The sequence below is a fragment of the Sphaerodactylus townsendi genome, linkage group LG02 (assembly GCF_021028975.2).
Source record: "Sphaerodactylus townsendi isolate TG3544 linkage group LG02, MPM_Stown_v2.3, whole genome shotgun sequence".
In the NCBI taxonomy this organism is placed as follows: domain Eukaryota; kingdom Metazoa; phylum Chordata; class Lepidosauria; order Squamata; family Sphaerodactylidae; genus Sphaerodactylus; species Sphaerodactylus townsendi.
Window position 1 is genome coordinate 23,112,587 of NC_059426.1, and position 26,215 is coordinate 23,138,801.

General features: G+C 47.1%; 1 protein-coding gene across 2 annotated transcripts; it reads left to right on the plus strand.

Annotated features, from left to right (window-relative positions):
• Positions 1-19,104: 19,104 nt before the first annotated feature.
• Positions 19,105-25,508, plus strand: NEUROD1 (neuronal differentiation 1). 2 transcript variants are annotated; one of them, XM_048486126.1, is made up of 3 exons: positions 19,105-19,413; positions 21,002-21,123; positions 22,864-25,508. In XM_048486126.1, the coding sequence occupies exon 3, from the start codon at positions 22,874-22,876 to the stop codon at positions 23,960-23,962; it is 1,089 nt and encodes a 362-aa protein (XP_048342083.1). In that variant the 5' UTR covers positions 19,105-19,413; positions 21,002-21,123; positions 22,864-22,873; the 3' UTR covers positions 23,963-25,508. The 2 variants fall into 2 exon arrangements, with proteins under 2 accessions (XP_048342083.1, XP_048342082.1); XM_048486125.1 differs by lacking the exon at positions 19,105-19,413 and having other exon boundaries at positions 20,882-21,123.
• The last annotated feature ends 707 nt before the right edge of the window (positions 25,509-26,215 follow it).

The following is a 26,215-nucleotide window of genomic DNA, read 5'->3' on the forward strand; positions in this document are numbered from 1 at the left end:
GAAGGGAGGCTGGGGGCGGGGCTCAGGAGGGGCTGGCTCAAACAGGGGGCTCCCCGCTGTACAGCTGGGACTGGTCTTTGGTGCCAGCCAGCCGGGTAGCCGTACCGTGGGAGAGGCCAGGCATGGGGACCTGGCCAGCACCCGGTGCCCCCCCACATGACCCAAAGGCATGCACCAGGGGACATGGGTGTCCCCATGGGCAGTACGCCCCTGCATCAGTCTGATATAGGTTTGCCAACTCCAGCCAAGGAAATTTTTCAAGATTTTCCTGGGAGGGATCTCAGTAGAGCATTATACTTTAGACTCTGTCCTCCATAGCAGCCATTTTCTCCAGGGGAACTGATCTCTATGGAATGCTGTTAAGCAAGAGTTCATGTCATGTAGTGCTGGACAAGGAGAGGGGAGACCCCAGTTTGAGTCTCTACCCTTGGAATAATTATTCTCTTTCAGCCAAGTCTTCCTCACAGGTTGGTTGCAATGAGAAACTAGGCATGGGGTGAGTCAGGTATTCTGTCCTGAGCTCCTTTGAAGAAGACAAGACCCATGGAGAAAGAATGATCTCTTTGGGGCATTGCCATATGTGAGACTGGCACATGATACTCTGCTATGACAGCAGTACACATCCTGCATGAATAGTCTGTAAGCAGGGAAACTTCACATACCTATCACAGCATACAATATAAGAGACACAATTATCATGTACCAGGACTGTTTGACATGGGACTGAGTATTCCTTCTCAGGGGACTGTGCCCCCTGCTGACCCACAAGATGAAAACCACAGGATACATATCAAAGGCAATCTGGGATTCACAGCATCGTTGATCAGGAGACAATGATCTGAACAAAGAGATGGGTTTTTCTGAGATTATGCATGGTCACCTTTTTGTATGAACAAAGACAATGTGCAACTTTTGCATGCATGTGCAACTTCAATCAGGACTTTGAATACTAAAGCTGAAAATAAATGCATTGCCACTGTCCAGACAACACTGTCTAGACCATGTATATTAGGAGGATCTATGTACCAGCTTCCGGGTATGCATTGACTTTAACATCTGAAAAGGTCTAACTTGCATGCCTAGACTGTTAGTTAAATAATGTTTGAAATACTGCTTTTATATAGAATTTTTGTGTAAATTCTCCATGCCTCCATCTAAATGTATTCAATTGCCACTATTTATGCATTTTTACCACAGAAGTCACAGTTGCTACACCTTTCTCATTTATCCTTGAGGGTTGAAGAAGAGACCCCTGTACTTCTTGGAATGTGGAGTCTGGCTGACTTGAACAACTTCTAAAATTGGAGTTGCTATGCTCTGGTTGACTAAGACAATTGTCAGTCAGAGTTGAAAGCTTGTTTAACTTCTGAAGGGATATGGGTTTTCTTGTGTTTTACTCCACTTGTAAAAGTGTTTCTCTGTAAAAGGAAAGATTTTCCTCAGCCAAAAAGCTGTAAAGTTACACATTGAAACAGCAGCTATTTTGTAACACCAGTGCTAAACCCTACTAAGAAAGTAAAGAAACAGATCCTACTTCCTGGACATCAGTCATGGCTGCAAACAGTTAATAATTCTTCAAAATAATGAACTCACATTAGTATAGCCATCAAAATAAAGTCTGGGTCACATTCCTTTAATCCACTGAAGGAGTTTTCTGTCACAACCCTCCCTCAAAATACAAAAGGCAGTCATGGTGCCTCGCGGCCACCGTTATATTTAAACCAAGTTATTGTACTTTACATGCAGTATTAGTATACTATTGCAACTGGCATCTGGGACATATTACAGGGGTGTTGTTGAACAAGCCATCTAGATAAAATATGACACCAGCAACACAAAATTCTAGGCAGATTTTTAAAAATTTAAAAACCAGACCACACACAGAAACAAAACAGCTATACATGCCGGAGAATAATTGTTCTATGAATGTAAAGCAATAAAAACTTACAAAATAAAAGTAATAAAAAATTACAAAATTAAAGTAATAAAAACTTACAAAATGTAGTCTCTCAGGGCTTCAGAAAGCCTTTCAACAACCAATATGTTGCTAAAATCAATCTACAAACCATGCTAAATCAAAAAGGCACAATCTCTCCAAGAGACCAATGTAGAATGAAAGAATGAAAGAATGAAAAAAACCTGACTTCCACAGAGCCAAAAGACCCAAACTCTTTGTACCGAAAATACAGTCACCTGTTCTTTTTGCCAGAAGGCCAAAAGAGGCCACAATAATGAGTAAAAGTACAGACCAAATACAGCAAAATAAACTCAAGAATTAACAATGAAAGTATCACAAGAATGGAGAAAGTGTTCCATAATGGTAAATACTAGCCATTTTTTAAAAATACACCAGCTTACAAACAAAAGCACATAAATGAATGCACGACTGATTCATAAATGCCCCACCGTACCTTCTAAATAAGGTTGCCCTGCCTTTTTAATAGAGGTGTAATGGGTGTAAAATGCTTTTCATGGCATGAAGTTAAATAAGATCACCTGATAATTGTTTGCGATATTAAAGAAATAGCCAGAGGGACTGTTTTAAAAGCTAGCAACCTACTTTTGAAATATGTCTTTGTTCTGTGAGAAATATTTCCTTGCTTATTTCTGGTACTTTGTATTTTCAGACATAGAGTCAACAACATGTAGTGAGTCAACACATTCGTGCTTGGATTGATAAGGCATTTTATGAAGCATCAGCAAAAATTATAGAGATCAAGTTTAGAAATTAAGTGGGATTTTGCAGGCTACCTGTAGGTGGAGCTACTCACTTATTAATTTGATAGCCTCTCTGTGACAACTCTGCGCTTTCAAGGAAACGTTAAGGAAATTTTTTCCTCCAAAAGATAATCAGTCTGTCCCCTCTGGAACTGAGTAGTCCTTATTTTATGAGCGTAGCATGTGACTGATGTTATATAGGTACACAACTTATCCTACCTTTAACTGAAACATATATATTAACTAAATTGGGCTTCCTCCCTCCCATCCTAAGGATCTTCCTAGAAAGCTGTAGAGTGTCACTGTATTTCCACTCTCTGTTCCTTGACAGAAATGATTTGGCCTCAGAGGCTTTCAAACAGTTCAAATAGAAACATTTATTCAAACTCAGTTGTTTAATGTTGTCACAAAGAGAAAACAGGTAAGTTTCAAAATCAGGCAGTTATTTACAGAGTAATGTTGCTTTTTCAGTTTAGACACCGTTACCAGAATTGGACAATTTTCTCTGTCCCTGGCAAGAGATTACAAGTAACTTAATTTACAGAAAGTCAGTTTTCCTTGGGAATATATTATTCCAGTTAGGTCTGTGCACATCTGGATGCTGGAATTATTAAAATTCCATCACCACTAGATAGCTTGAGAGCAGTCCATTGTATACTCACAGTATACTCACAGGCTTTCTCCTGGAAGGCAGGAGGGCATCTTGCTGGGTGTTTCTTGCCTTTGCTCAGGGAGGCAGGAAAAAGAATTCGCCATTTCCTGTAGAGGCTCTGGACTCCATTTTGTCAGTAAACCTCCTGACTCAGCAGTAATAACACAGAAAAAGATAGACTAGAACAGATATGAATATCTATAACCAGAATAACTTTTAGAATCAGAGTAATGATAACAAGGAACAGATAACAGGAAGTTTTACGAATTGCATTTAAACTGTATATGATAGCACATGTTGGAGAAGGGACGATGCCAAGGGTAGGCCAAGATGCCCTCCTGCCTTCCAGAAGAAGGCCCCTTCACTGTAAGTATACAAAACCGTTCTCCTGGAGGTAGAGGGCATCTTGCTGGGAACTCCCAGAGCAGTGCCCCATGTTAGGAAGGGCTACTGTTAAATCTCCAGTATGTGCTCTAAAACTGTGCGACCAAAAGCGGACTCGGCAGCTCCCCATGCTTGTAGCTTATAATGTTTTACGAAAGAAGATGGGGAAGACCAGATAGCTGCCTTGCAAATTTGTTCTACAGAAACATGATGCCTGAATGCCGCATTTGAGGCGACTGATCTAATTGAGTGGGCTAGTATTCCATTGGGTACTGGGACATTTAGTGCCTTGTGCGCCTCCACGATGCAGGCTTTCAAGTTGGAACTAATAGCAGCCGTGGACATTTGATGCCCTAGGTTCGGGGGGATGTGTTTATGAACAGGCTTTCTGTTTTCCTAATGTTGTCGGTATGGATGATGAAAGCCTTTAGAGCACGTCTGACATCCAGATTGTGCCAAATCTTTTCCTTTGAATGTTTGGGCTGAGCACAAAAAAAGGGAAGCACGATCTCTTGTTTCAGGTGGAATGGAGAGCTGGCTTTCAGTTTGAAAGTGGGGTGGGTCCTTAGAATGACCCTGTCCTTAAGAAATATGCACAAATTCGGATTGAGCTCTTAGCTCAGATACCCTCCTAGCTGATGTGACAGACACGAGGGAAAGGACCTTCATGCGCAGCCATCGAAGGTTGATGGACTGCACTGGCTCAAAGGGAGACTTCGTCATGGCTGTCAGAACGTTGTGCAATCTCCAGGATGGAAACCGGTGGATTTGTGGAGGCTGAGGCTGCTGGACCTCTTTGAGGAATCTAATTATGTCAGGATGCTGAGTGACAGTAAACCCCTGGAAGGAACTCCACACTGTGGCAAGGGCTGCTATCTGTCTCCTGAGTGTAGCACTGCAAAGACCCAATTGGACACCCTCCTGCAGAAAGTCCAAGATTGTTGAGAGGGTTGGAGCCAGTGGATCTACCTGTTTCTTTGCCGCCCAACGCACAAAGGTTGTCCACGAGGAGTTGTGAATCCTAACCGTCGTGGGTCGGCGTGAAGCCAGCATGGTGTCAATTATGTCCTGAGAATAGCCTTAGGCTCTCAGCCTTTGCCATTCAACAGCCACGCGGTTAGACAAAGCCACCCTGGATTGGGGTGATGCAGTGTACCCCGGTACAGGAGATCATGGCTCTCTGGGATCCGGAAGGGTGGTAGCTCCTGCAGCTCCATGATTGCGGAGAACCATCTTGGCCAGAAGGGGGCAATTAGGATTAGACGTGCTCTCTCTTTGATCACCTTCTGAAGGAGCCTTGCGATGAGAGGTATCGGGGGAAATGCGTACAGTAGCATCCTGGGCCATGGAGACGTGAGAGCATCCACTGCCATCGTTCTGGGGTGGTAAAACCTGGAGAAGAAGGCGTCAACTTGGAGCATTTTCTGCCATTGCAAATAAATCCACCCCTGGCTGGCCGAACCTGTGTGCAACTTCTTGGAAGACCTTGGATTGAGGGCCCACTCTGCTTGGGAGATGATTGTCTGCTTAGCCAGTCTGATTGCAGATTCGATGTTCCCTTGATGTATTCTGCTTGCAGACTGAGGAGATGCTCCTCTGCCCAGGTGAGAATCAAAGAGGCTTGCTGCTATAAATTCGAGATTCTGGACCCCCCCCCCCCTTGGTTGTTGATGTATCTCTTGACTGCCATGTTATCCGTGCGTATTAGAACATGTTGGTGCTGGATGGTCGGTTGGAAGTGCAAGCGTGCTAACCAGACGGTTTTGAGCTCCAAAACGTTGATGTGTATGTTGGAGTGGTCTTGATACCATTGACCTTGGACGTATTGATCTTGCCATGCTGCTCCCCAGCCTTTGAGACTAGCATCCGTGAAGACTTGCATTTGCCTTCCTTGCCTCTGGAGAGGTTCTGTTTCGATGTCCACCATTTGAGACTGGTTTTGAGACTGGGGGACAATGACAGGTGTCGATCCCTCTTGTCTATGATGTCTCTTTGATAAGGCTGGAGGAATCTCTGGAGCAGCCTGGCATGGAATCTCGCCCACTGAAGAAGATCGATTGAGGCTATCAGCACTCCCATGAGCTTGCTGAGGAACAAGAGTGAAGAGCTCTGTGACCGGATGGTCAGTAAGGTCATCTGCATTCTGTCCTGCATCAGGAACAGTGTGTTTTATGTTGTGTCCAGAATAGCTCCAAGATGTTGAATTCTTTGTGATGGAATTAACATACTCTTTGCCCTGTTGACTAGAAAATCGAGATTTTGAAGTACTGTGATGGAGGTTGTGAGATCCTGGAGCGTGGATTCCCTCGAGTGAGATCGGACCAGAATATCGTCCAGGTAGGGATATACGTGAATCCCTTTCTGTCTGAGTAGTGCCACTAGGACAAGGAGTAATTTGGTAAAAACTCTGGGGGCCGCTGCCAGGCCAAAGGGTAATGCCCGGTACTGGAAGTGGTCCATGCCAGTGGAGAACCTGAGGAACTGCCGATGTCTGGGCAGGATGGGAACATGCAAATAGGCCTCTGTGAGGTCCGGGGAGACCAGGAAATCTCCTGGGCATAGGGCTTCTGTTATGGTGCGTAGTGATTCCATCTTGAACTTGTGGAGCCTCAGATACTTGTTGACTGTCTGCAGATTCAGAATTGCTCTCCAGTCCCCACTCTTTTTGGGTACTGTGAAAAAGTGAGAGTAGTGGCCCAAGTACCTTTCTTCTGGTGGGACCCTCTCGATGGCTCGGATGGCAAGGAGATGTTGGATTGTTGCCATCGTCCTGGACGCCTTCTGCTGTTTTTTTGGTACTGATCAGAGAAAGTAGAAAACATGGAGGAGGTAACCAAAGAAACTCGAGAGCATAATCTTGAGTTACCACCTCCCTTGCCCAGAGGTCGATGTGATCTCCCCTGCACTGGTCCCAGAAGTGGAGGAGGCGACCGCCAACTGGAGCAGTGACAAAGTCAAGATTGAGGGGGGTGGCATCCTGCTTGGAGGACTTGTCAAAACGGTGATGGAATGGAAGCTTCCTCTATATCCTCCCCTTCTGTGAAAGGAACCTCTGGACTGTCAGGAAGTAGACCTTCTGTCTCTCTTTTGTCTGGGAAAGAACCTTTGGGAACAAAAGGAACTCTGTGGCCATTTCCTAGGTGTTTCTCTGACCACGTGTGGCAGAGCTCTTTTCTTGTCCTTGGTCTCGATTAACAGTTGATTGAGATCTTTACTGAACAGCATTCCATGTCGGAAGGAGTAACCAGCCACTAACTATTTTGAGTGGGTGTCTGTGGCCCATACCCTAAGCCAGGCGTTGTATCTTGCCACTACCTCTGAAGCCATTGACCTAGCCGAAAGAGTCAGGGCATCTAGGGTGGAATCTGCTATAAATGATGCTCCCATGATGATGCGATCCAGACCCTCTTTAATGGCTGTCTCCTCTGGGGGAAGGAGTTCTAAGATACGGTGGACCCACACGAGGATGGCCCTAGCCACAGTGGATGAAGGTGCTATAGCTTTCATAGCAAATGCAAGGGACTCATGAGCACATTTTAATACCACTTCAGATCTTCTATCTAGTACATCTTTAAGCAATCATTCACAGTCTTTGGAAACTAGGCCTCTGTTTTGCAGGGCTGCTATGGGGGCATCCACTAGCAGCGTCTGCAGCATCTTATCCACAAACTCCGGAACTAGGTACATCTTTTTTGCTGCTGAAAAAAGAGACTTAGAGGAAGCCAGATTTTCCCATTCCTTCCTTATCTTTTGGATGAAGTATTCAGGGAGAGGAAAGGATGGAAGGGACATCTCTTCCTGGGGAAAGAAGTCCTTGCTACCTTTAGTGCACCCCTTAATGGGACTGGGCTGAAGGGTCGAAGAGGAAGGAGTTTGTGCATCTGTTGGGTCTTGTAAATCTAGAGCTGAAACTGTTTTGCTAATCAGGAAGGGCAGGTCCTCCAGACTGAAGCATCGGAAGGACTGATCTGAGGAAGTTTGAGGAGAGTCCTCGTTGTCTGAGAAATGTTCCTCACCTGGAAAAGGTTCTTCATCCTCCCCACTGTCCCCTTCTACTGTGGGGAAAATCCATGGGTGGCGGGTTGAGGACCCTGCCTGCTCTCTAAGGCCCCCGAGGGACTGATGTTGAGAAAACCTATGCAAAGTAGACCTGGCCTCTCTGACAGGATGAACATAGGTACCTTTGGGGGGATGGCAATCAGTAGACCTGGTTCCCCTGCTCTGGTGGGTCCTTTCCGTTTGTCAGCGTGGGGGAGGACAATTGCCAGTAACCCTGGCTTCCCCGCCCCTATGGTATCCTGATGGTAAGCTATCTGAGGGAGGAGAAGTGCCAGTAGCACTGGCTTCCCTCTCTACAGGATACTGCCCAGACCTTAGTTGCGGCTGAGAAGAATTGCCAGTAAACCCTGGCTTCCCATGCCTGAGATTCAATTGACAAGGAAACTTGGGGGAGAGGAGAGTTGTCAGTAACCCTGTCTTCCCTCTCCTGAGTCTCACTGGGACATGGCAATTGAAGGGGAGGAGAGTTGCCAGTAGCCCTGGCCTCCCTGCCCTGTTGGAGTCTCTCCATTTGTGTGGCAATGGACCTATTTAGAATTTCCACAAAGTCTGTGGAGGAGAGAGAGCTCCAGTCGAATACATTGCCAACAGTAATTGAGCTCCCCGCTCCCATTTCTCCCCTCCGCCATGCTACTGGAGCGCTCTTGCCTTTGTTCGTGAGGATCACTGCAGGGAGCAGCTGCTTGTCTCGACTGGCCGATCAAACGCGGGAGGAGTGGCTTGCTTTTTCTTCTTGCCACCAGCCACGGCGGCTCCCTGCATGTCTATGTTCCTTCACTTGGTTTTCTTCTTGGCAGGCAGAGCTCCCTGCTCCAATGCCTGCCCTGTAGATTCGTTGTGCTGGCTAGGCTCAGGCGACTGTCAATTGGAGCCTGCCGGTCCTGGGTCTGCTGTGGTGGTGGAGGTAAGAGGACTCCTGTTTCTAGCCACGGTCCTCGTAGCCTCCGCAGCCGAAATGGCAAAAATTTATCTCACAGGAGAGAAACGCTTGTCGGCCATTTTCCCCTTGCTCCTGAAAAACCTAAACTGGGTACCTCCTGAGACCTATCCTAAACCATGTTAGGGAGACAGGGGGGCCAGACTTAGAAAGAGGAGGAAAAAGGTAGGAGAAAAGATGAAAAATAGAAAAGACTGCTGGAGGAGTCGAAGAATCCATGCACTCCCTGTAGAGGCAGGAAAAATACTGACAAAATGGAGTCCAGAGCCTCTACAGGAAGTGGCAAATTCTTTTTCCTGCCTCCCTAAGCAAAGGCAAGAAACACCCAGCAAAATGCCCTCCGCCTCCAGGAGAACATACATTTACCCTGAGGTAAAATCTTATCAGTTTGACCAAACACCAGACATGGGACAATCTATCATATGATTATTCCTTCTTCACATGGATTATGATCAGGATTTTCTCTTCTGTCATCAGAAGAATCCCTTCCCTCTTCGGGTACTGACTGAATTAGAAGCCTCACTGTCTCTCAGCATATATTTCCCAAGGATAACCAATATCTCCATTCATGTCTCTATTAAACTGCTACCAGGGAACACAGATCAGACCAGCCACATCTGCCTGACAATCCCTATGGATGTCAGGTTCAGGTAGCTGGCTCATGGTTGATTCAGCCTTGATTCTAACCCAGTGGACCAACTCAGTCATGAGGAGCAAGACTGGATGTGGTAGGCCACACACTTCAAAGCACCTCACCTGCTTCATCAGGCCTCCCCAATTGAAAGTCATCCATACAGCAGACAAGACTGCACTCCAGTAACATCTTGAGATATGATTCAACAGGTCCAACTGTGATGTCTAAATTATGGTGGATATCAGTAATTTTATCTGCAAAGTACATTGCAGAAGAACCATAGTGGGTATGTATGTTTTCTTGGGAAAGCTCCACTGAACAGCCTTGTGCACTCATCTGTGTTCTGTCATATTCATTTTGAGTTTTTCTCCGCTAGTATTCTGTTTGACCAGACATTTCATAATCCAAGGCTCTTCAATAAACAAAGTGCTATTCCAAAATAAATGGAAGGAGAGAGGCATTCAGGGGCAATTGTAGTCACAGTCCAGGTAATCTCTGTTTTTTACAAAGTAACCAGGGCTGCAACAGGAACTCCTGCCTTGCTGACTGGAAGATCATCAAGAGACATTAAGAATTCCTCTGATCCATCAGCTTCATGTGATGGACCATCCTAATTGTCCCTCCACCTTATGGAGGTTCAAAGCGCCTATGAGTCTAAATCTTATCACATAATGGTTGGTTCTTGAAAAAGATAAACCAGCCAACAGTTGAAGTGCTACTTTAATTACATGATAATAAATATCAAGTGAACATGTGCACAATATTACTCATAATATTCATTAAAAAATATCAACCCACATATAAATGGGACTAGACACTCCACACAGAAAGCAACATACAAATAAATGTACAAAATTCAAGCATGTGTACAGATGCACTTTCCAGGATTATACTACAAAGTAGATGGGATCGATGACTCAGAAAAGTCCTTAATTCTTCGAAACATCGATCCAGATGGGGTCTCTCATTCTCATCCATTTTGCGGTGGTTAGATCACTTTGTCAATGACACAATTAGTATTCCTTGCCCACAGTGAAATTTTCCAGTTCAAGCAAAATGTTTTTAAAAGCTTGTACTTATTCCCTATGTGTCTTGGGCTAAGCTTCAGATTTCCAACATGTACATTACCAAACCATGTACCTTATCCAAATTAAGTGTATGCATAGCTGCAGAAAGTTCTTGGACAGACCCATAGTTGTCATGGTGGCCATGAAGTCCTGGGGTGCACCTGTTAGGGCAACCTCATCATGGACATTGAAGCCCCCAAGGACAACAAACTTCAGCATCCTCAATGCCAAGTCCGAGATTGCCTCTGTCAGCTCAGCCAGGGAGACCATTGGCCAGAGTGATGGGTGGCACACCAATATCTATTATTCAGCATCAGGTATATGCACTTAAACTTAGGACTCTGTAACAAAGCATCTTGTGAGTGCCTCAGATGCCCATGAGCACCCTCCTCCCTGCCCACCAAACCTAGGTAGATGCTGCACAAGGACGTTTGGAAGGGCCAAGCTGGGCACAACCTGCTAATAGGATGGGCACAACCTGCCAATATATTTCTCCCCTTACCAATCATCTTTCCCCACTGCCATACCTCCCTCTGCTCACCAGAACCAAAATGGTGGCACCTTCCACCCCATATGTTATAAGCTACTGAGTCTGTGGAAAGACAATATCAAAACAACAAATACTCCATTGTACTGAGACATTGATGGGACATGTCACTGAGTATTCCTGCATGGCAGTTGGTTGGACTTGATGGCCCTTGTGGTCTCTCCCAACTCTGTGGTTCTATAATTCTGTGTGTCTGCTTTGAATATGTGCCTTTAACAAGTGGGTGGTGATGGTTTCTATCCTTCTTCTACACTCAAGCAAAGCTGGAAGCCTTCCAGAGAAACATTTATAACAATAACTAGAACAATATTTCAATTTTGTGTGGATCATTTTTAATCTAAATTTCAAATGGCATGTTAAAAATATTTGATTTCTTTCCTGCTCTGTTTCAAAGATCCTTGCTTACACAATAATTTATGCTTGCTTACACAATTATTTATATTTTTACATCAAGGAGAGAGAAAAGATACCAAAGATAGCAAAAATATTCAGCTTAGGAGATATTCATTTTAGAAGCTATTCAACAAGCAATTGTAAAACTGGAAACAATATGTAGGCAGAATTTCTCATAATTATTTTCAAAGGAGAAAGAACAAAATTGGTTATTTTAGGGCTGATACTAAGAAGATTTCGATGGACAGTCTATGTAATAAATCATTGGGGCAGTGGTTTAATCTCACCAAAGCTTTAGATAATCTGCACACACCTGTATATGCTGTTTTCCCATCCCGCAACTGTCCTTAACCAAAGGGTAAAGAATTGTGGATCCACCTTTGCTGTACCTCATGCAAGTGAACATGACAACAGAGGGAAATGAATGGGAAACCTACAGAAAGTGATTCCATTATCCATTCTGAACCTTTGGATCTCAGCATGCCTCTAAAGTCAGTCTACACATCCAGAAAATTAACCCCATGCAAAGTTTAGCACCTATACTACTTCAGAATCCAAGCTGATCATCACAAGATTGAATGACCTCATGTTAAAAAACCCCAACTTCCCTGCAAATAGAGAGCTGCCAGGACCAACAGGTAGACTGTCTCACTTGGAGAACTGTTTTTCCAGGCTAAGATTCTCCCCTCCCGTCCAGTGGTACTGGAAGGAAAGGGTTGAAAAGGTACCTGGGATAGGTGTCAGAAACCAGAAAACAAAGCAGAGACCAGTGAAGGAATTTCCACTGAGGCCCCTTCCACATATGCAGAATAGTGCACTTTCAATTCACTTTCAATGCACTTTGCAGCTGGATTTTACTGTGTGGAATCGTAAAATCCACTTTCAAACAATTGTGAAAGTGGATTGAAAATGCATTATTCTGCATGTGTGGAAGGGACCTGGGTCCCCACTTAAAATGCTCTGATGTACTGAACAAATTTTAATTTATGTGTTAAAAATAAAGCTTCTAGTCCTCAATTGTTTCCGTTATTGTAATGTGTGTAAATTCACCAAAACAGGAAGGTGAACCTGTAATAGTTAGACATCTTAGATCTGAGAAGGAAATTCAACCCACAAGAACATTTAGGATTGGCCATTAATAATCATTTAGGAATATCAGTGTAGTTGTTGGGGATTAGCAGATAATCTGTTGGGACAGAAATTGAAAATAAGGTTATTTTATAGCTCCATTTTGGTATATCAGAGAAACTAATGAGGATGTTCAAGCAAAAGCATGTTTTTAGACATGGAATATTATTTCAATTAAATTCTTTCCATCATGTGAAGAGAGTAATGGGTATACCAGGAAATATTCATTTTGCAGATGTTCCTCCAGACCTTTGGTTGAGGCAGCTACAGTGTTTGGCCACTGGCTGGCCTCCCCGTACAGCCGATTGTCCTCCCGATTGTGATACCAGTGTGATAAAATGAAATAAAAACTACTTTAAATTGGGGGCAGGGGTTGCTTTTGTACTGGAATCCATATTGGAGCCTTCGGAAATTTTAAATTGTCAGTCACTATCATTTCATATACAATGAATTCAATTTTAATATTTTGATCGTTAGTGGCTATTTGTGCGCTGAATTGTATATTGTATTGTATATTTTAATAATGTACATAAGCCACTTTGAGCTCGGTGTTTGGCTGGGAAGAGCGGGGTAACCAATTTAATAAAATAAAATAAATGTTGTATCTACATAACTGTGTATTATCACAGTCTAACTGCTAGATTTCAGTCTGGTAGCAACATGAGTTTTGAGATTCAAGCTTTCAGGGGTGCCAACTCCTCTTCTCAGATACAATGGAGACACAATGAAGATATCTGAGGAAGGGAGCTTTAACTCCCCATGGTTTATATCCGAAAAGTTCTTGTTGCTCTCTAAGGGGCTACTGTTGCTCTCTAAGGGGCTACTGTGTACACTATTCTACTGTAACATATTACTAATATTACATATTACTGAAACACATTCACTGGGTAGAGACTCGGTGAAGTCCCTGCTTCAAAATATATATCATACATCTTAGAACAGTGATGGTGAACCTATGACACACGGATCAAAGGTGACAAGCCACAACAATTTGGGTGACGTGCCAGCATTCACCAATATCGGGCAACAACTATTCAACTGTTCGAGTTTGGTTCATTTTATAGTTATTTGACGTTTCTGTGTAGAATACATAGCACTATACATGATTGGACTGTATTTATTTAAATAAATTAATATGTAAAGAATTCTCTCTCTTTTGCTTGCGGGGGGTGGGTGGGTGGTGGTGGTGACATGCCAGAAGAGTCACATTAGGCATTTTCCAAATGTTTGACACGCTAAAAGGTTCACCATCAGTGTCTTAGAATTCAATGGGGTATACTATACTGAGTGTGAGATTGATAATACAGCTTCCCAGTGATATGTTTGTTATGTATTCACATTCATATCAAAGTCACACAAAAACAATTTTTTAAATCACAGCCACTTTCAAGAGAGCAAACCAACATCATCTTGCAGCCTGACCCTTTCCTTTTTCTGTCCCCTGATTTATCCCGAGAAGACTGTGCATTTTAAGGGCAGGAAAGAAGAACTTGCCAGGTCAGAAAGCAATTTCCCATGCCAGGTGCAGAGAGCAGGTGGTACACAGCATTACCTGCAACAAAAAGGTAGCTTAGGCCTATGGTTTTTATTATTGAACATGGAAATCTTATTGCATCCTGAGCTACTCTTGGTGTGGTGCCAAAACTCCCCATGTCTGCAGCATGATTTATTATGTGGAAATACCACCGAGCTAATCAGAAGGGTTACTAATTAATGCAGATCTGCATTTTTGCATAAGCAATTAGTGCAAAGAGAGGGTGTGTTAGAAAAAAAAGGAAGTTGGGTTTGTTTAATCTCAGCACCTATTCAAGCGGAAAGGCCCACCAGGGCAAGATGAAACTATCCACACTTGGAATGGTTCCCCCCCTTTTGATTAGTTAAAGGAACGTAAAGGTCAGATTATCAATGTTTAATTCAAATGGAAATTAGTTTATTAAAGAGGAAGTGGAAAAAATAATAAAACACCTCCATGTAACATATTATTCCAAGAAGGTGAGACTCTTGAGTAAATGGCTGGATCAAAAATAATGAGATTGTCCCACTACAAATCCTGTCTGAGAAGAGTCCTAGTTCCTAATAATAGACAGGGCTGGATTTGGCAGAAGTGAAAAAAGCTGGTTGGGTGGATACAGGATTTACAGGAGGCAGTTGTGAGGGCTTCAGCTCACCATGGGTGGTAGTGGGACCCGTTTATGCAATTTGTCTCTTTTTCTTTTTAATCAACTCAAATGTTCTCCTTTTTTTAAAAAAAAAAACTATCCTGTTTTCATAATTGTGTGTCAATGACCAAAAGGCTCACTTAGCAAGCAGATAATTAAAACCCAGGTCTGGCTGTAATTTCCATTAACTAAATAGAAGTTGTCATTTATAAAATTAAATGATATCATTTAGCAAGGGAGGGGAGAAAGGAAAGGGGCCATTAAAACGAAGATGTTATGGGAGTGAAATTTTCCCCACATGGCTTGCGCAACTGCAGTGGTAAAGACTCATTTCTCAAAAGGTCGTTCCTCTTGTAGTTTGCTCACTTGTAAACAGTTCTATCAATCTGAGTAAAATTATCATGCAGAAATGTTTTCCGCAACCATCACATAACCATTTTGGAGATCACAAGGTTCAGTATTTTGGATAGTTTGTAATCTATCAACTAATGCAACTGGGATAAACACATCTGTATTTATGTACAGTCAATCTTAAAGCAATACACACACACACACACACAAACATAGCTTCATCTACATGTAATTTAAATTCACAAACATCTCATCCCAGTTTTGGATTTGGGAACGGTCTGAGACTGGAGAGTCAAAGGCCTTTTCCTCCCAAAGGAACATTTTGGAACCAATCTGTTATGAATCTTCACTGCTTTTTTGACCTTTCCGCTTTTGTCAGCAGTTAGATTTCGGAAATAAATGTGTCAGGGGCTGATATTGACCAACACAAACGATTTTTGTGTAAAAAAAAATGTTCCTCTTGGCCATTGATCATGGAAACACCCCAGATAAGGGGGCCAACCTGGGAGCCAGCAAAGCACAAACGAACCCGCAGGTCAAACGGATGCGGTGAGCTGTCCAGGGTGCTGATTCCCGACCTTTCTCTTCCTTTAAATTGCTAATTGGCTCTGGCTGGCTCCAGGCGAGGTCCCCAAAGTTAGTTTCGCCCGGGGTGATTCCAGTCTCTCTCATGCATATATTTTTGCCTCCCTTCACGTCGTTTGTGCTGCTGAAAGCCCAACGAAATCGATAGATCACCTTTGTCCCTAGCAAGGCCCTCGCCCGTTACCTGGCTCCGACTTCCCCTCAGTCTGTTTCTATGGCAAACAGGTGTGAGACTTTTTGATCCAAGCCACGGCAAACACGGGCACGCCTCCCTGCGCTCTTGGCAGAGCAGGCTCAAATCTGGGTCCTAGTATTAATGAGCTTCGTTTGGCAAAATCCGCCTTTTTTATGACACAGGGCTGAAACTTTCACTCTCTCTCTTTTAACGAGAATGTTCTGTCCTCGCTGGATATTCCCCTTATTCTTTGCGAAGGCTGGGAAATGCAAATAAGCAGAGCAGGCAGGGCGGCCGCACTTCTCCTGTTTCTCGCAGTCGTAAATCACTCAATATAAGTCAGGCTGCGCATTTCCAATAGCTTTAAGCTATAACGGTGGGGGGAGGAAAAGGGGAGAGGCGGCAGAGAACACCCCCCCCCCCGCCATTCTCGCAGGTGCAATATGAATCAATTATCTTAATTAAGATAATGCCGCAAACCCCAGAGAGTTGCTTGGGATGGATTTTGCGCTCTGGACATCTCTAAGGCGTTTTTAATAGCATTTTCTCGTCTCCCGCGTCGCTTATCCAGACTCTGCGGTCTGCCGCCGTTCTTCCTTAGGTTTTAGGATGTCGATTTTCCCCCTCCCCAACAGGGTTTGCACAAAGTTCCTGGTTTGTAAACAGTTGGTTTCTTGTTTTCTGTTGAAGGTTTCATTCTGACTGAACAGAGCGAGCGCGCTGTTTGAGGAGCAGAGGAATTAGTGGCCGGGGGTCACGCACGCTACCCTTGAAACGAGTCAGAAAAGACAGCCTACATGAGAGAACGTTTGATAATTTAGAAAAGCCAATCCCATATCCCCCCCCCCCTTTCTCTCCTGTAAGGAGACTCACTCTTTTCACTTCTCGCAGATCATATCTGCGCCTTTCTTTCAAGGATCGGGCCCTTCCTCTAGCAAAATTAAAAATCCGCTGGTCTTTTCTGTACATCTTGTTACAAATGAGAAACCTTTTCTTCCTTTGCAATCAGACTGGTCTATCTTCGCTTGACTCCGTTACCTCTGCAAAGAACCGGCAATGCAATCAGAACCACCCTCACCCCTGCTCTTGCGGTGCCTCGCGGCCGTCCCCAGTGGGCTCAGACTGGAGTCACTCCGGATCGCACGACCGTGTAAAGGTCCTGGTTCCCCTGCTGGCTCCCTCCTCCCCCCACTCCCAAGCCAGGCGTCTCGGAGACGCTCGCTTTCCTGGTCGCTGCTGGGGCCGGCAGATGAGCGCGCTGCAGAGAGAGCAGATTTGGGACGCCGCCGAAGGCCCAGCCAAGCGTGAAAGAGGCTTTTGTGGAGGGCGCGTGCAGCTCGCGTGCCGCTCAGCCCACAGGAGCCCCTGGCCAGGCGGGGGATGGGGGGAGCGTGGGTGTCGGGTGGGGGGCCAGAGGAGAACGAAAGGGGGGGCGTCTGTGCAAAATGAGCAAGGGAAGGGAGAAGATTACAGTCGGTGGGGTGGGAGTGGGGGTAACAAAAGCAGGCTTAGGAGTGGTCATGGGTGTGGGGGGAGGGGGGTGTTACAAGACTAATAAAGACAGATGGAGGGAGCAGAGGAGGAGGGGATCGCGGGTAGGTGGAGACGCCGGGAAGCCAGGCTGTGGAAGGACGGCTGAGACCGTCAACAAACACCCGCCAGGCGCCCAGCTCGCTTCGCAGGCAGGCCTCTTTCTGTAGGAGGCTTTGGACGCGTGGACTTTGGTCAGGAAGACCTGGAGTCTCCGGCCCTGAAAAGCTCCGAGGCGCCCCGCCCGGATTAGGTCTGCCCCCCTTGCCAAAGAGGGGCTTCCCAAATTGCCCCTTGCTCCAAGTCACTGAAAGATGACTAGGGCCTGAATCTTCCACCGGCGCCCAACAGGCGAGCAAATGAAAGCCGTTCGAACCCGCCTTGGGTAAATTGCTCCCTGCAGCACTCTCCGCGCAGTCGGGCCCCGGGGCGCGGGCAGAGATTAGCCAGAGAGGGGCCAAGAAGGGAAGGAAGGGGAGGGGGCCCAGTCAGAATGGAGGAGAGGATAAGCCCCCAAGCGTCTGCAAAAAGGCGTTCTACCTGAGCGCCTCTGGCTTCTCATCTGCTTCCAAACTGGCCTCACTAGATAGACCAAGCTGGAGCAGCCCCCCCCCCCCGTTCCCCCCACAACGGCCTGCAGCTGTGTTGCTTGCTTGACCAGGAAGTTGCCGGAAGGTGGAGGAGAGGATTTCAAAAAGGCGGAAGAGATGGACATCACCGGTATAATCACCCCCTTCCCATGAACGGCACGGTCCAGCCTGGTTCAGTTTCCTTGTTTTGGTGGTGGCTCATTTCGAACTCTTCATAAGCAAAATTTTGCTAAAAACAAGGATTGGCTTATCTGGTACATTTTAAAAGCAAGCGGAAATACACCTCAGAATAATTTTCCAAGTGACTCAGTGCGTAGGTGTTAGTTTGGCATAGAGTGATTTATCCTGTCAGTCACAACTTTCGCGGACTCCTTCCTTCCTTCCTTCCTTCCTTCCTTCCTTCCTTCCTTCCTTCCTTCCTTCCTTCCTTCCTTCCTTCCTTCCTTCCTTCCTTCCTTCCCACCCGAAGATACCCCCAGAGGTCTTCTGCTGCCTCACTGCCTAAACTGAGCGGCGGTAACTTACTAAAGGCCACGAAAGGAAATTTCACAGCCAATATCATGTATCCAAGATTGGGCTTTCGCTCCGGACTTCATTAAAAAAAAGGTTTCTGGCCTCATCATTGCTGAACTTTGCTTGTTTTAAATCTGCTGAAAAAAGTCAGATCCTTTGACTGTTTTCCAAAGACCTCAGAGTGGGTTGAGGGGAAACTACACGACTTTGGAAAACATATTGCGGACGCATCTTTGGGAAGAATGTAAAGGCCCTGAGTGACCGGCTTTTCTCAAGATCCATCCACTACTTCTAATAATAACTTTTGGTAGTCTAATTTCTTAAGTTTATTTGCACCTTCTGGTTTCTAGAAACACCCGTATCCTTTCTTACACTTATACTGACTCCAGGGGGAATTTCTGAAGAATCACAGCCTTCAAAAGGAGGAATCAGGCAATTCCCCCTCCCCCCAACGACCTCTCATAGAAAGATGAATATGCAGCACCCACAACCCCATTTTCCAGAGCCGTGTGCTTGGGAGGAGCCCTCCTCTTCATTGGAAATGACCAGGAGTGGAAGACATCCCCCACCCCCACCCCCATATCTCGAAATTGAACAGGCGAAGATGAGCAAATAGGACAGAAGAGATCAGCCTTGGCCACTGACACGCAAGAATCCAGATATTTATAGCTCACATATTACTGTCTGTTGATCCCGTGTGTTTCCCACCCCCGCCCCCACTCCTTAGTATGATAATTCTGTAGAGCCACCGAGAAACATACTTTAAACAGCTCCAGCTAGGTAGTGGAACGGGGGGATGTCTGATCTGGCAGTTGAAAGGCAGGGGTAGGTTTCCCGAAGTCCACAGGTGCGCTCAACATAGGAATGATTCGTTTTCTTTCTTAACAGGGATCTAATCTTCCGCTCACGTTGGCCGCATGACTGAAGGCTCCTCCGGGTCTCACTCCGAGCCAGTGGCTTTAGGAGCAAGCCCAAGTAGATCTACTCGGCTGTAAGTCTGGTGGTACTCAGTGGTGGGGCTTATTTCAGTAAAAATGGGAGAAGGGCTGCAGCAATGCTTTGGGGAGGACGGGGGGGGGGGGGATACGACCGGATCCTTGCCAATGGATTGATTACCTAGTGATTGTCCCTCCGTTGACTTTTCCCTCAGCAGTGGTGTCAGTCAACAGGAGAGAACTTTGGCTTTGAAATGAGAGATGAAATAAGGAGGACTAATTCTCGTGGAATATTACGGGTATTTTTATACATGCACAGACACGCCCCCCCCCCCCTTTACAGGCAATTTCAGAGAACGGTCTAGAGGTGTTTGATACAGGCTCTCTTCAGTAGATCAGACCCCGGAAACGTGTTTGGCTGGGAGGCGACCCAGGAAGCTGCTTGGTGTTCTTCGGAGAAAGGTCGCGTCATAAAATAATAGTGCTCATTCGTTTAACAACAACAACAACAACAAAACAAACAGGGACAAAACTCCTGCTCTCGCATGCCAGATGTGAACCACCCACATTCCACCTTTGCTGCTTTTAAAAGGGCAGATTTGATATCATAAGACCAGCTGTTTTACGGCTGGACAGCAACGAAGCTGAAATAAAAACGGCTTTATTTGCATCCCGTGGATGAAACCTGCGACATTCCTTTTTCCAGGGGCATATAAGGAGTCTGGTTTTTGCAGCTGGCACTCCGAGGGCTTTGCTTCCATCGCTGTCCCTGAAGCCACGGGGTCTTGCCAGGGAAGAGTCTTCCTCCGCCCAGAAATCAGTGCTACTTGGACAGCAACTCGACTAGCTTTTGGCGGGGTGGAGGGGAAGGCTTTTAACCCTGCCCTGGCTGGCTAGCGGGAGCTGAAGGCGGACCTTCGTCTTCCTCGTCTTGTTCGCCCCAAGAAAAAGGCGCCTTCTGGCTTGGCTTCCCTTTGCCCGGAGTCGAAGGCGCAATCAGGTGTCCAGACGAAGCTCCGCTCCAAAAAGGCTTCGTAGCGCCCCAGCGGGAAAAACCACCCCCTCCCTCCGGGTGGGGGGGGGGTCCAGCTAAAGGGCTCTCGGGAGGAGGAGATTTCCGGCAGGTCGCAACTCTCCAGCTAAAGCAAGCGGCGATCTGGCCAGGCGCGGGTGGAGGATCTCTCCTTCTCCTCCACCAAAGCCAGACGGTCCAGCGAAAAGGGGGCCTCCTCCGGGCGTCGTCCAGCAGCCTCCCGCCACGCGCCCCGAGGAAAGGGTTAAGCTCTGCGGCGGGTGCTGCGAGCAGGTCTGCGGAGTCCCCTGTTGGCGACAGATGGCCACTTTCTTTGGGCCACAAAGAGGAGGGGACGGAGGGAGAGCTGGGCGGCATACAAAGGCACCGGCGCTCCCCTGACCCCCCCCCCCCTCACACACACACACACCCGCCAGGCGCATGACGCGGGTGACCAGATGGCGCGGGAGGCCGGGGAAGGCGGGCGCAGGAGGGGAGGGGATGGAGAGAGGGGATGGAGGGGGCGAGGCCTGCCAGCCCGCCCCCGGGGCGCCTCTGCGGCCCGCCCCCTTCTCTACCCCGCCAGAGCCAGCCTGCCTGTGCCTATATAACCGGAGCGTCTTCACCCGCAGCCTCCAAGGAGTATCTAGCCAGAAGTCCCGCGCCCCCCACCCCCACGCCCAGGCAAGGCTGCCCGCCAGCACCAGCCCGGCGATGAGACCTGCACCTCAGAGTAGCCACTGAAGGACGCCAGGTAAGGCTGGGGCGCCACCGGCTCTCCATGCCGAAATCGGGGGGGGGGGGGCTTGGTTTTGGTCCAGACCGGCGGGCTTTGGGAGGCAAACCCCATCAAATAGCTCTTCTTAAAGCGAGGGGAGATGGGTGGGTGACTTCGAGTCCAACCCAGTTGAAGTGGGATTGGCCACGCAGTCCTACAACCGCTGGCTCAGAACTGAGTCCCAAGAAATTGGCTTCTGAGAAAGACATCTCGTCTCCCCGGGATTGTAGGCAGCGCTGGGCGTCTGGACGGGGAGAAAGGCCCGGACAGGTGGCCACATCCTGTGCGCGGAGAGCCAGTTGTGGAGGAAAGAAGCCGGGGGCGCAAGGAAAGGGCTGCTTCCTGGCTTGTGACTAGGAAACGGTGTGTGGGGCTGAGGAGGATGGATGGGTGGATGGGTGGATCTGTCTCCTATGCCGCAAGTTGGGCTCAAGGCGGCGCACAAAGTAACAAATAAAACCAGAATAAAAACATTTAAAGTAGTTCATTCTAATGGCACCGATAAATACAATAAAACTTAGCACATATATAATATAAAATTATATTATATTATAAACTTCGAGTTTGGGCATAACGTTGCTTTCCCTCGAATCAGGGCTGGAAACTGACTTGATTCCTTGTTGGTTAAGCCAACAATGGGGCCCCCCGAAAAGCATGGCTACCTGTTGGGGCGCGGAGTGTTCTGAAGGAGTGCTGGCCCCGTTGTCCGGCCGTCCAACTGTTGCATTGATGTGGTGGGGCTTCTTGCCCGGCAAGGGGGGGGGGGCTTTCTGAGCCTTGGGTGCCCCCCTCGAGGCGCGTTCCACTCCATCCCCCCCTTATTAGAAAGCGCCTTTGCAGAACGCCGGCGCCGCGCATTCAAAGAGAAAGCGAACTGTTTATTAGCGAGGCGTTTCGTGCACCTGATCCCCCCATTCTCTGCTGCAGAGTTTTGCCTGACTCTGAACAGTTGGTGAGACTGTGGGACGGGAGGGCATCGGCAACTATTGTGGACAGGAGGTGGGAAATGGGAATAACAGGAGGCCAGCTTGCTCCGGCTGGGGAATGGCTGGCAATTTGCCCTGTCGGTTTTGCAGAGGATTTTTTCCTTTCCCTTTTTGCCCCCCTTAAATGCCCCCCTTAAATGTTATCTATGGCCAGTCAAATGTTTTCTTGAATCTCCTTTGGGTCACCGCCAGTAATATAATGGCGTTACATAACGCTATTTGAGAGGGTGGTTATAGAGAGGGAAAGTGTAGAGGAAATGAGAAGTTTTGTCGAAGGCTTTCACGGCCGGAATCTCCTGACGTTTCGCCTGCACGAAGATGCCAGTCACAGATGCAGGCGAAACGTCAGGAGAAAATGCTACTGGAACATGGCCATACAGCCCGGAAAACCCACAACACCCCAATTAGAAGTTTGTCGCTGGGAATGGGGAATGTGGAATGGGGCAGCCTCAGTATGAACCGCTGAATGCAACAAACGATCTTTCAGAAAAATCACATCCACACGTGGACATCTATATATTAGATGACTGTTCGGGATGGAAACTCCTATCCCAGTGAAGTCTGGGTCCCAATTATTGATCTGAGTTGCCTGCTAAATTAATGTGGAAGGGAAGTTTTGAGGGGCGGATCCTGTTCACGTCCTTGGCTGGGTTTCTCTTCTGCTCATTCCCCTTCTGCTCATGATTCTCTGTTTTAAAGGTGCTTCTCTTGTGGTTTCTTCCCCACGCAGGGTTTGCAAAATGACCAAGTCGTATAGCGAGAGCGGGCTAATGGGGGAACCGCAGCCCCAAGGTCCCCCCAGCTGGACGGACGACTGCCTCAGTTCCCAGGACGAGGCGGACAAGAAAGAAGAGGATCTGGAAGCCATGCACACCGAGGAGGATTCCCTGAGGAACGGCGAGGAAGAGGAGGAAGAGGATGACTTGGAAGACGACGACGAAGAGGAGGAAGACGAGGAGGAAGACGAGGACGACCAGAAGCCGAAGAGGCGCGGCCCCAAGAAGAAGAAGATGACCAAGGCGCGCCTGGAGAGGTTCAAGATGAGGCGCATGAAGGCCAACGCGCGGGAGCGCAACCGCATGCACGGCCTCAACGCCGCCCTGGACAACCTGCGCAAAGTGGTCCCCTGCTACTCCAAGACGCAGAAGCTGTCCAAGATCGAGACGCTGCGCCTGGCCAAGAACTACATCTGGGCTCTCTCCGAGATCCTGCGCTCGGGCAAGAGCCCGGACCTGGTATCCTTCGTGCAGACCCTCTGCAAAGGCTTGTCGCAGCCCACCACCAACCTGGTGGCCGGCTGCTTGCAGCTCAACCCGCGGACTTTCCTGCCAGAGCAGAGCCCCGACGGGCCGCCCCCGCCGGCCGCCTTCGCGGGCCACCCCTACGCCGCCTACCAGTCGCCGGGGCTGCCCAGCCCGCCCTACGGCACCATGGACAGCTCCCACCTCTTCCACCTCAAGGCGCCGCCCGCCTTCGGCGCCGCGCTGGAGCCCTTCTTCGAGAGCGCGCTGGCCGAGTGCGCTGCCGCCTCCAGCCCCGCTGCTGCTGCTGCCGCCGCCTTCGACGGGCCGCTCAGCCCCCCGCTCAGCGTCAACGGGAACTTTTCCTTCAAGCACGAGGCGGCCGGAGACTTCGAGAAGAGCTACGCCTTCACCATGCACTACCCGGCGGCTGCCGGCCTGGCGGGCGCCTCCGGCCACGGCTCCATCTTCTCCTGCGCCGCAGCACGTTGCGAGATCCCCGTGGACTCCCTGCTGCCCTACGAGAGCCATGCCCACCACCACGAGCGGGTCATGAGCGCCCAGCTCAACGCCATCTTCCACGACTGAGCCTTCCCAGGCGCACGCCGAGGGGGCAGAGACTGTCCGGAGGGGCGTCCGGTCACTGCCTTGCGGACAAAGGGTAGCCTCCTCCACCCACCCGGAGAGAGACCTCCCAGCGTCAGAGGATCGGCTTTACTGCCTTCAGGAGCTGCGGGGATGTTCCGCTTGCCTGTTCCCCTTCTGTCATTTCCCTCCTCGCCCAGTCGAAGCCTGCACCGGCAACGAATGGGGTGTAGAAGGACTGCGCTCGCCTCTCCATTAATCTGATCGGGACGACAAAATCACAAGCAATAATTAGGATCTATGCAATTTTTTTTAAAAAAAGAACACTAGTCACAGGCCACTTACAAAAAGAAAAAAAGGAAAAAAGAGAGAAAAGTATATATCAGATCTCTATTTTTCAATCAGCATTTTCCTACTTGTTGACCTTTTTTGCCCACATGCTGAATTATTTTGTTGTGATTTTGTACAGAATTTTTAATAACTTTTTGATAAACTATTTTAAACCATCCAGCTTCATCATTTTTTATATGTACTGGGGAAGAAAACGAAAGTAGACTTCTATCTAATTTATACAAATAATTTAAGTAATGTTAAACCAGCAAAAAAAAAGTGCTTAGAAGAAGAAAAAGTTGTTGTGTTGCCTTAGCACCTCCACCCCACCCCCACCCCACCCCCCCAGTTCTTTCCCAAATCCTTTTACAAACAAACAACAGCACAGCCGGCAATGTATTTCTCCTGAAACTTTCCACTTCCCTTCAAGAAGAACCAGCTTCCCACTTTTTTTTAAAAAAAGGAAAGGATGAAAGAAGGAAAAGATTTATTTTCTATTAAACCATATCATTTCAATACATTTCTTGCACAGCCTTGTATATACATGCATATTCTACTACACAATTGCCAATCTCCCCTTTATTTCAAATCAAAAGCTGCTTGACGATCACGTACGATTTGCACTGTTCGTTCATAAACTTTGGCTTCTTCTTCCCTCTTCCCACTCCGCATCCTAAGATTTTTGGAAGAGAATTTGGAAGACCTTCATGTTTCCAGGCAATGTTAAAATGCATGATTTATTACCCCTTACATAGTCATATGAATCGGTGGTTTGTCATACCTTCGTCCAGGAGCCGAAGATGAATCAGGTTTATAATGGTTGGGTTATATAATATACCGATTGTAGTCAGTAGTATAAAATCAATGCAAAACAAGTTGACTTCGTAAATAGAATATTAGTGATGCATGTACAATGCAGTCCAGAATAAGTGCTGTCTGAAATGTAATGCTGGTTCAGCTGAAATCAATCTGTACTGTAATTTTGTTCGTAATCCTGTAAATGATAATGTAATGCACACTTGGGATTTTTACGTGGGGCACACACACCACAACTTTGCAACAAGATATTAAGGAGCCATTGGTCAAATGTTGCATTTCTCCTTGCGTGTGATTTTATTTTTCCCTCCTTAGTGTTAGCAATTCCTATGGGATTGTTGTAATAGTCCATGGAAGGTGCAACCTTTATTATTTGTACAATAAACTGAAATTACAAAACAAAGCAAGCAACAGAAGTGAAATGTGACAGGAATTCCAGGAGGGTGATGAGGGTTGCAGAGATGCTAAGCTAGACACAGGATGTGATTGGGTCATAACTGCAAAAGCACTTAACCCAACTGTGCAGGTCAAGGAATAGTATCAAAATTCCAGGGAGCTGTCCATCTTCACAGTGCTGAAACACTACACTGAGTTTCAACCCCCATCTTTATATGGTCAAGTCATAGCTGACTTGTGGTGACCCTGTAGGGTTTTTCAATACAAGGAACATTCAGAGATGGCTTGCCATTGCCTATCGCCATGTCACTACCACTCCATGGAGGTCTGCCATCCAAATATTAGCCAGGGTCAGGACTGACAGTGTGTGACCGGCCCAAAGTTACCCAGAAAGTTTCCATGGTACAAGTGGGGATTTGAATCTGGGTTTCCCAAGTCTGAGTCTGACACCTTAACCATCACACCACAGTGGATCTTCAACTCCACCCTAGCCACCAAGAACCTCTGGGCATTACTGCATCCCTAACTGAAGGAGGTGAGGACAGCAATTGTGCTGAATGTCACATGTGTCCAGGCTTGCTATTTAGAGAGGGATGTCATCCCTACTTTATCTGTTTAAAAGGATGAGCGTTGCCTGAATAAAACAAAAGTCCAGTGGCACCTTAAATACTAACACCATTATTTAATATGAGATTTTCTGAGTCACAGCTAGCA

Bases quoted from the DNA above. Each gene is read 5' to 3' on its own strand.
- NEUROD1 (XM_048486126.1), top strand. From the start codon at position 22,874: ATGACCAAGTCGTATAGCGAGAGCGGGCTAATGGGGGAACCGCAGCCC.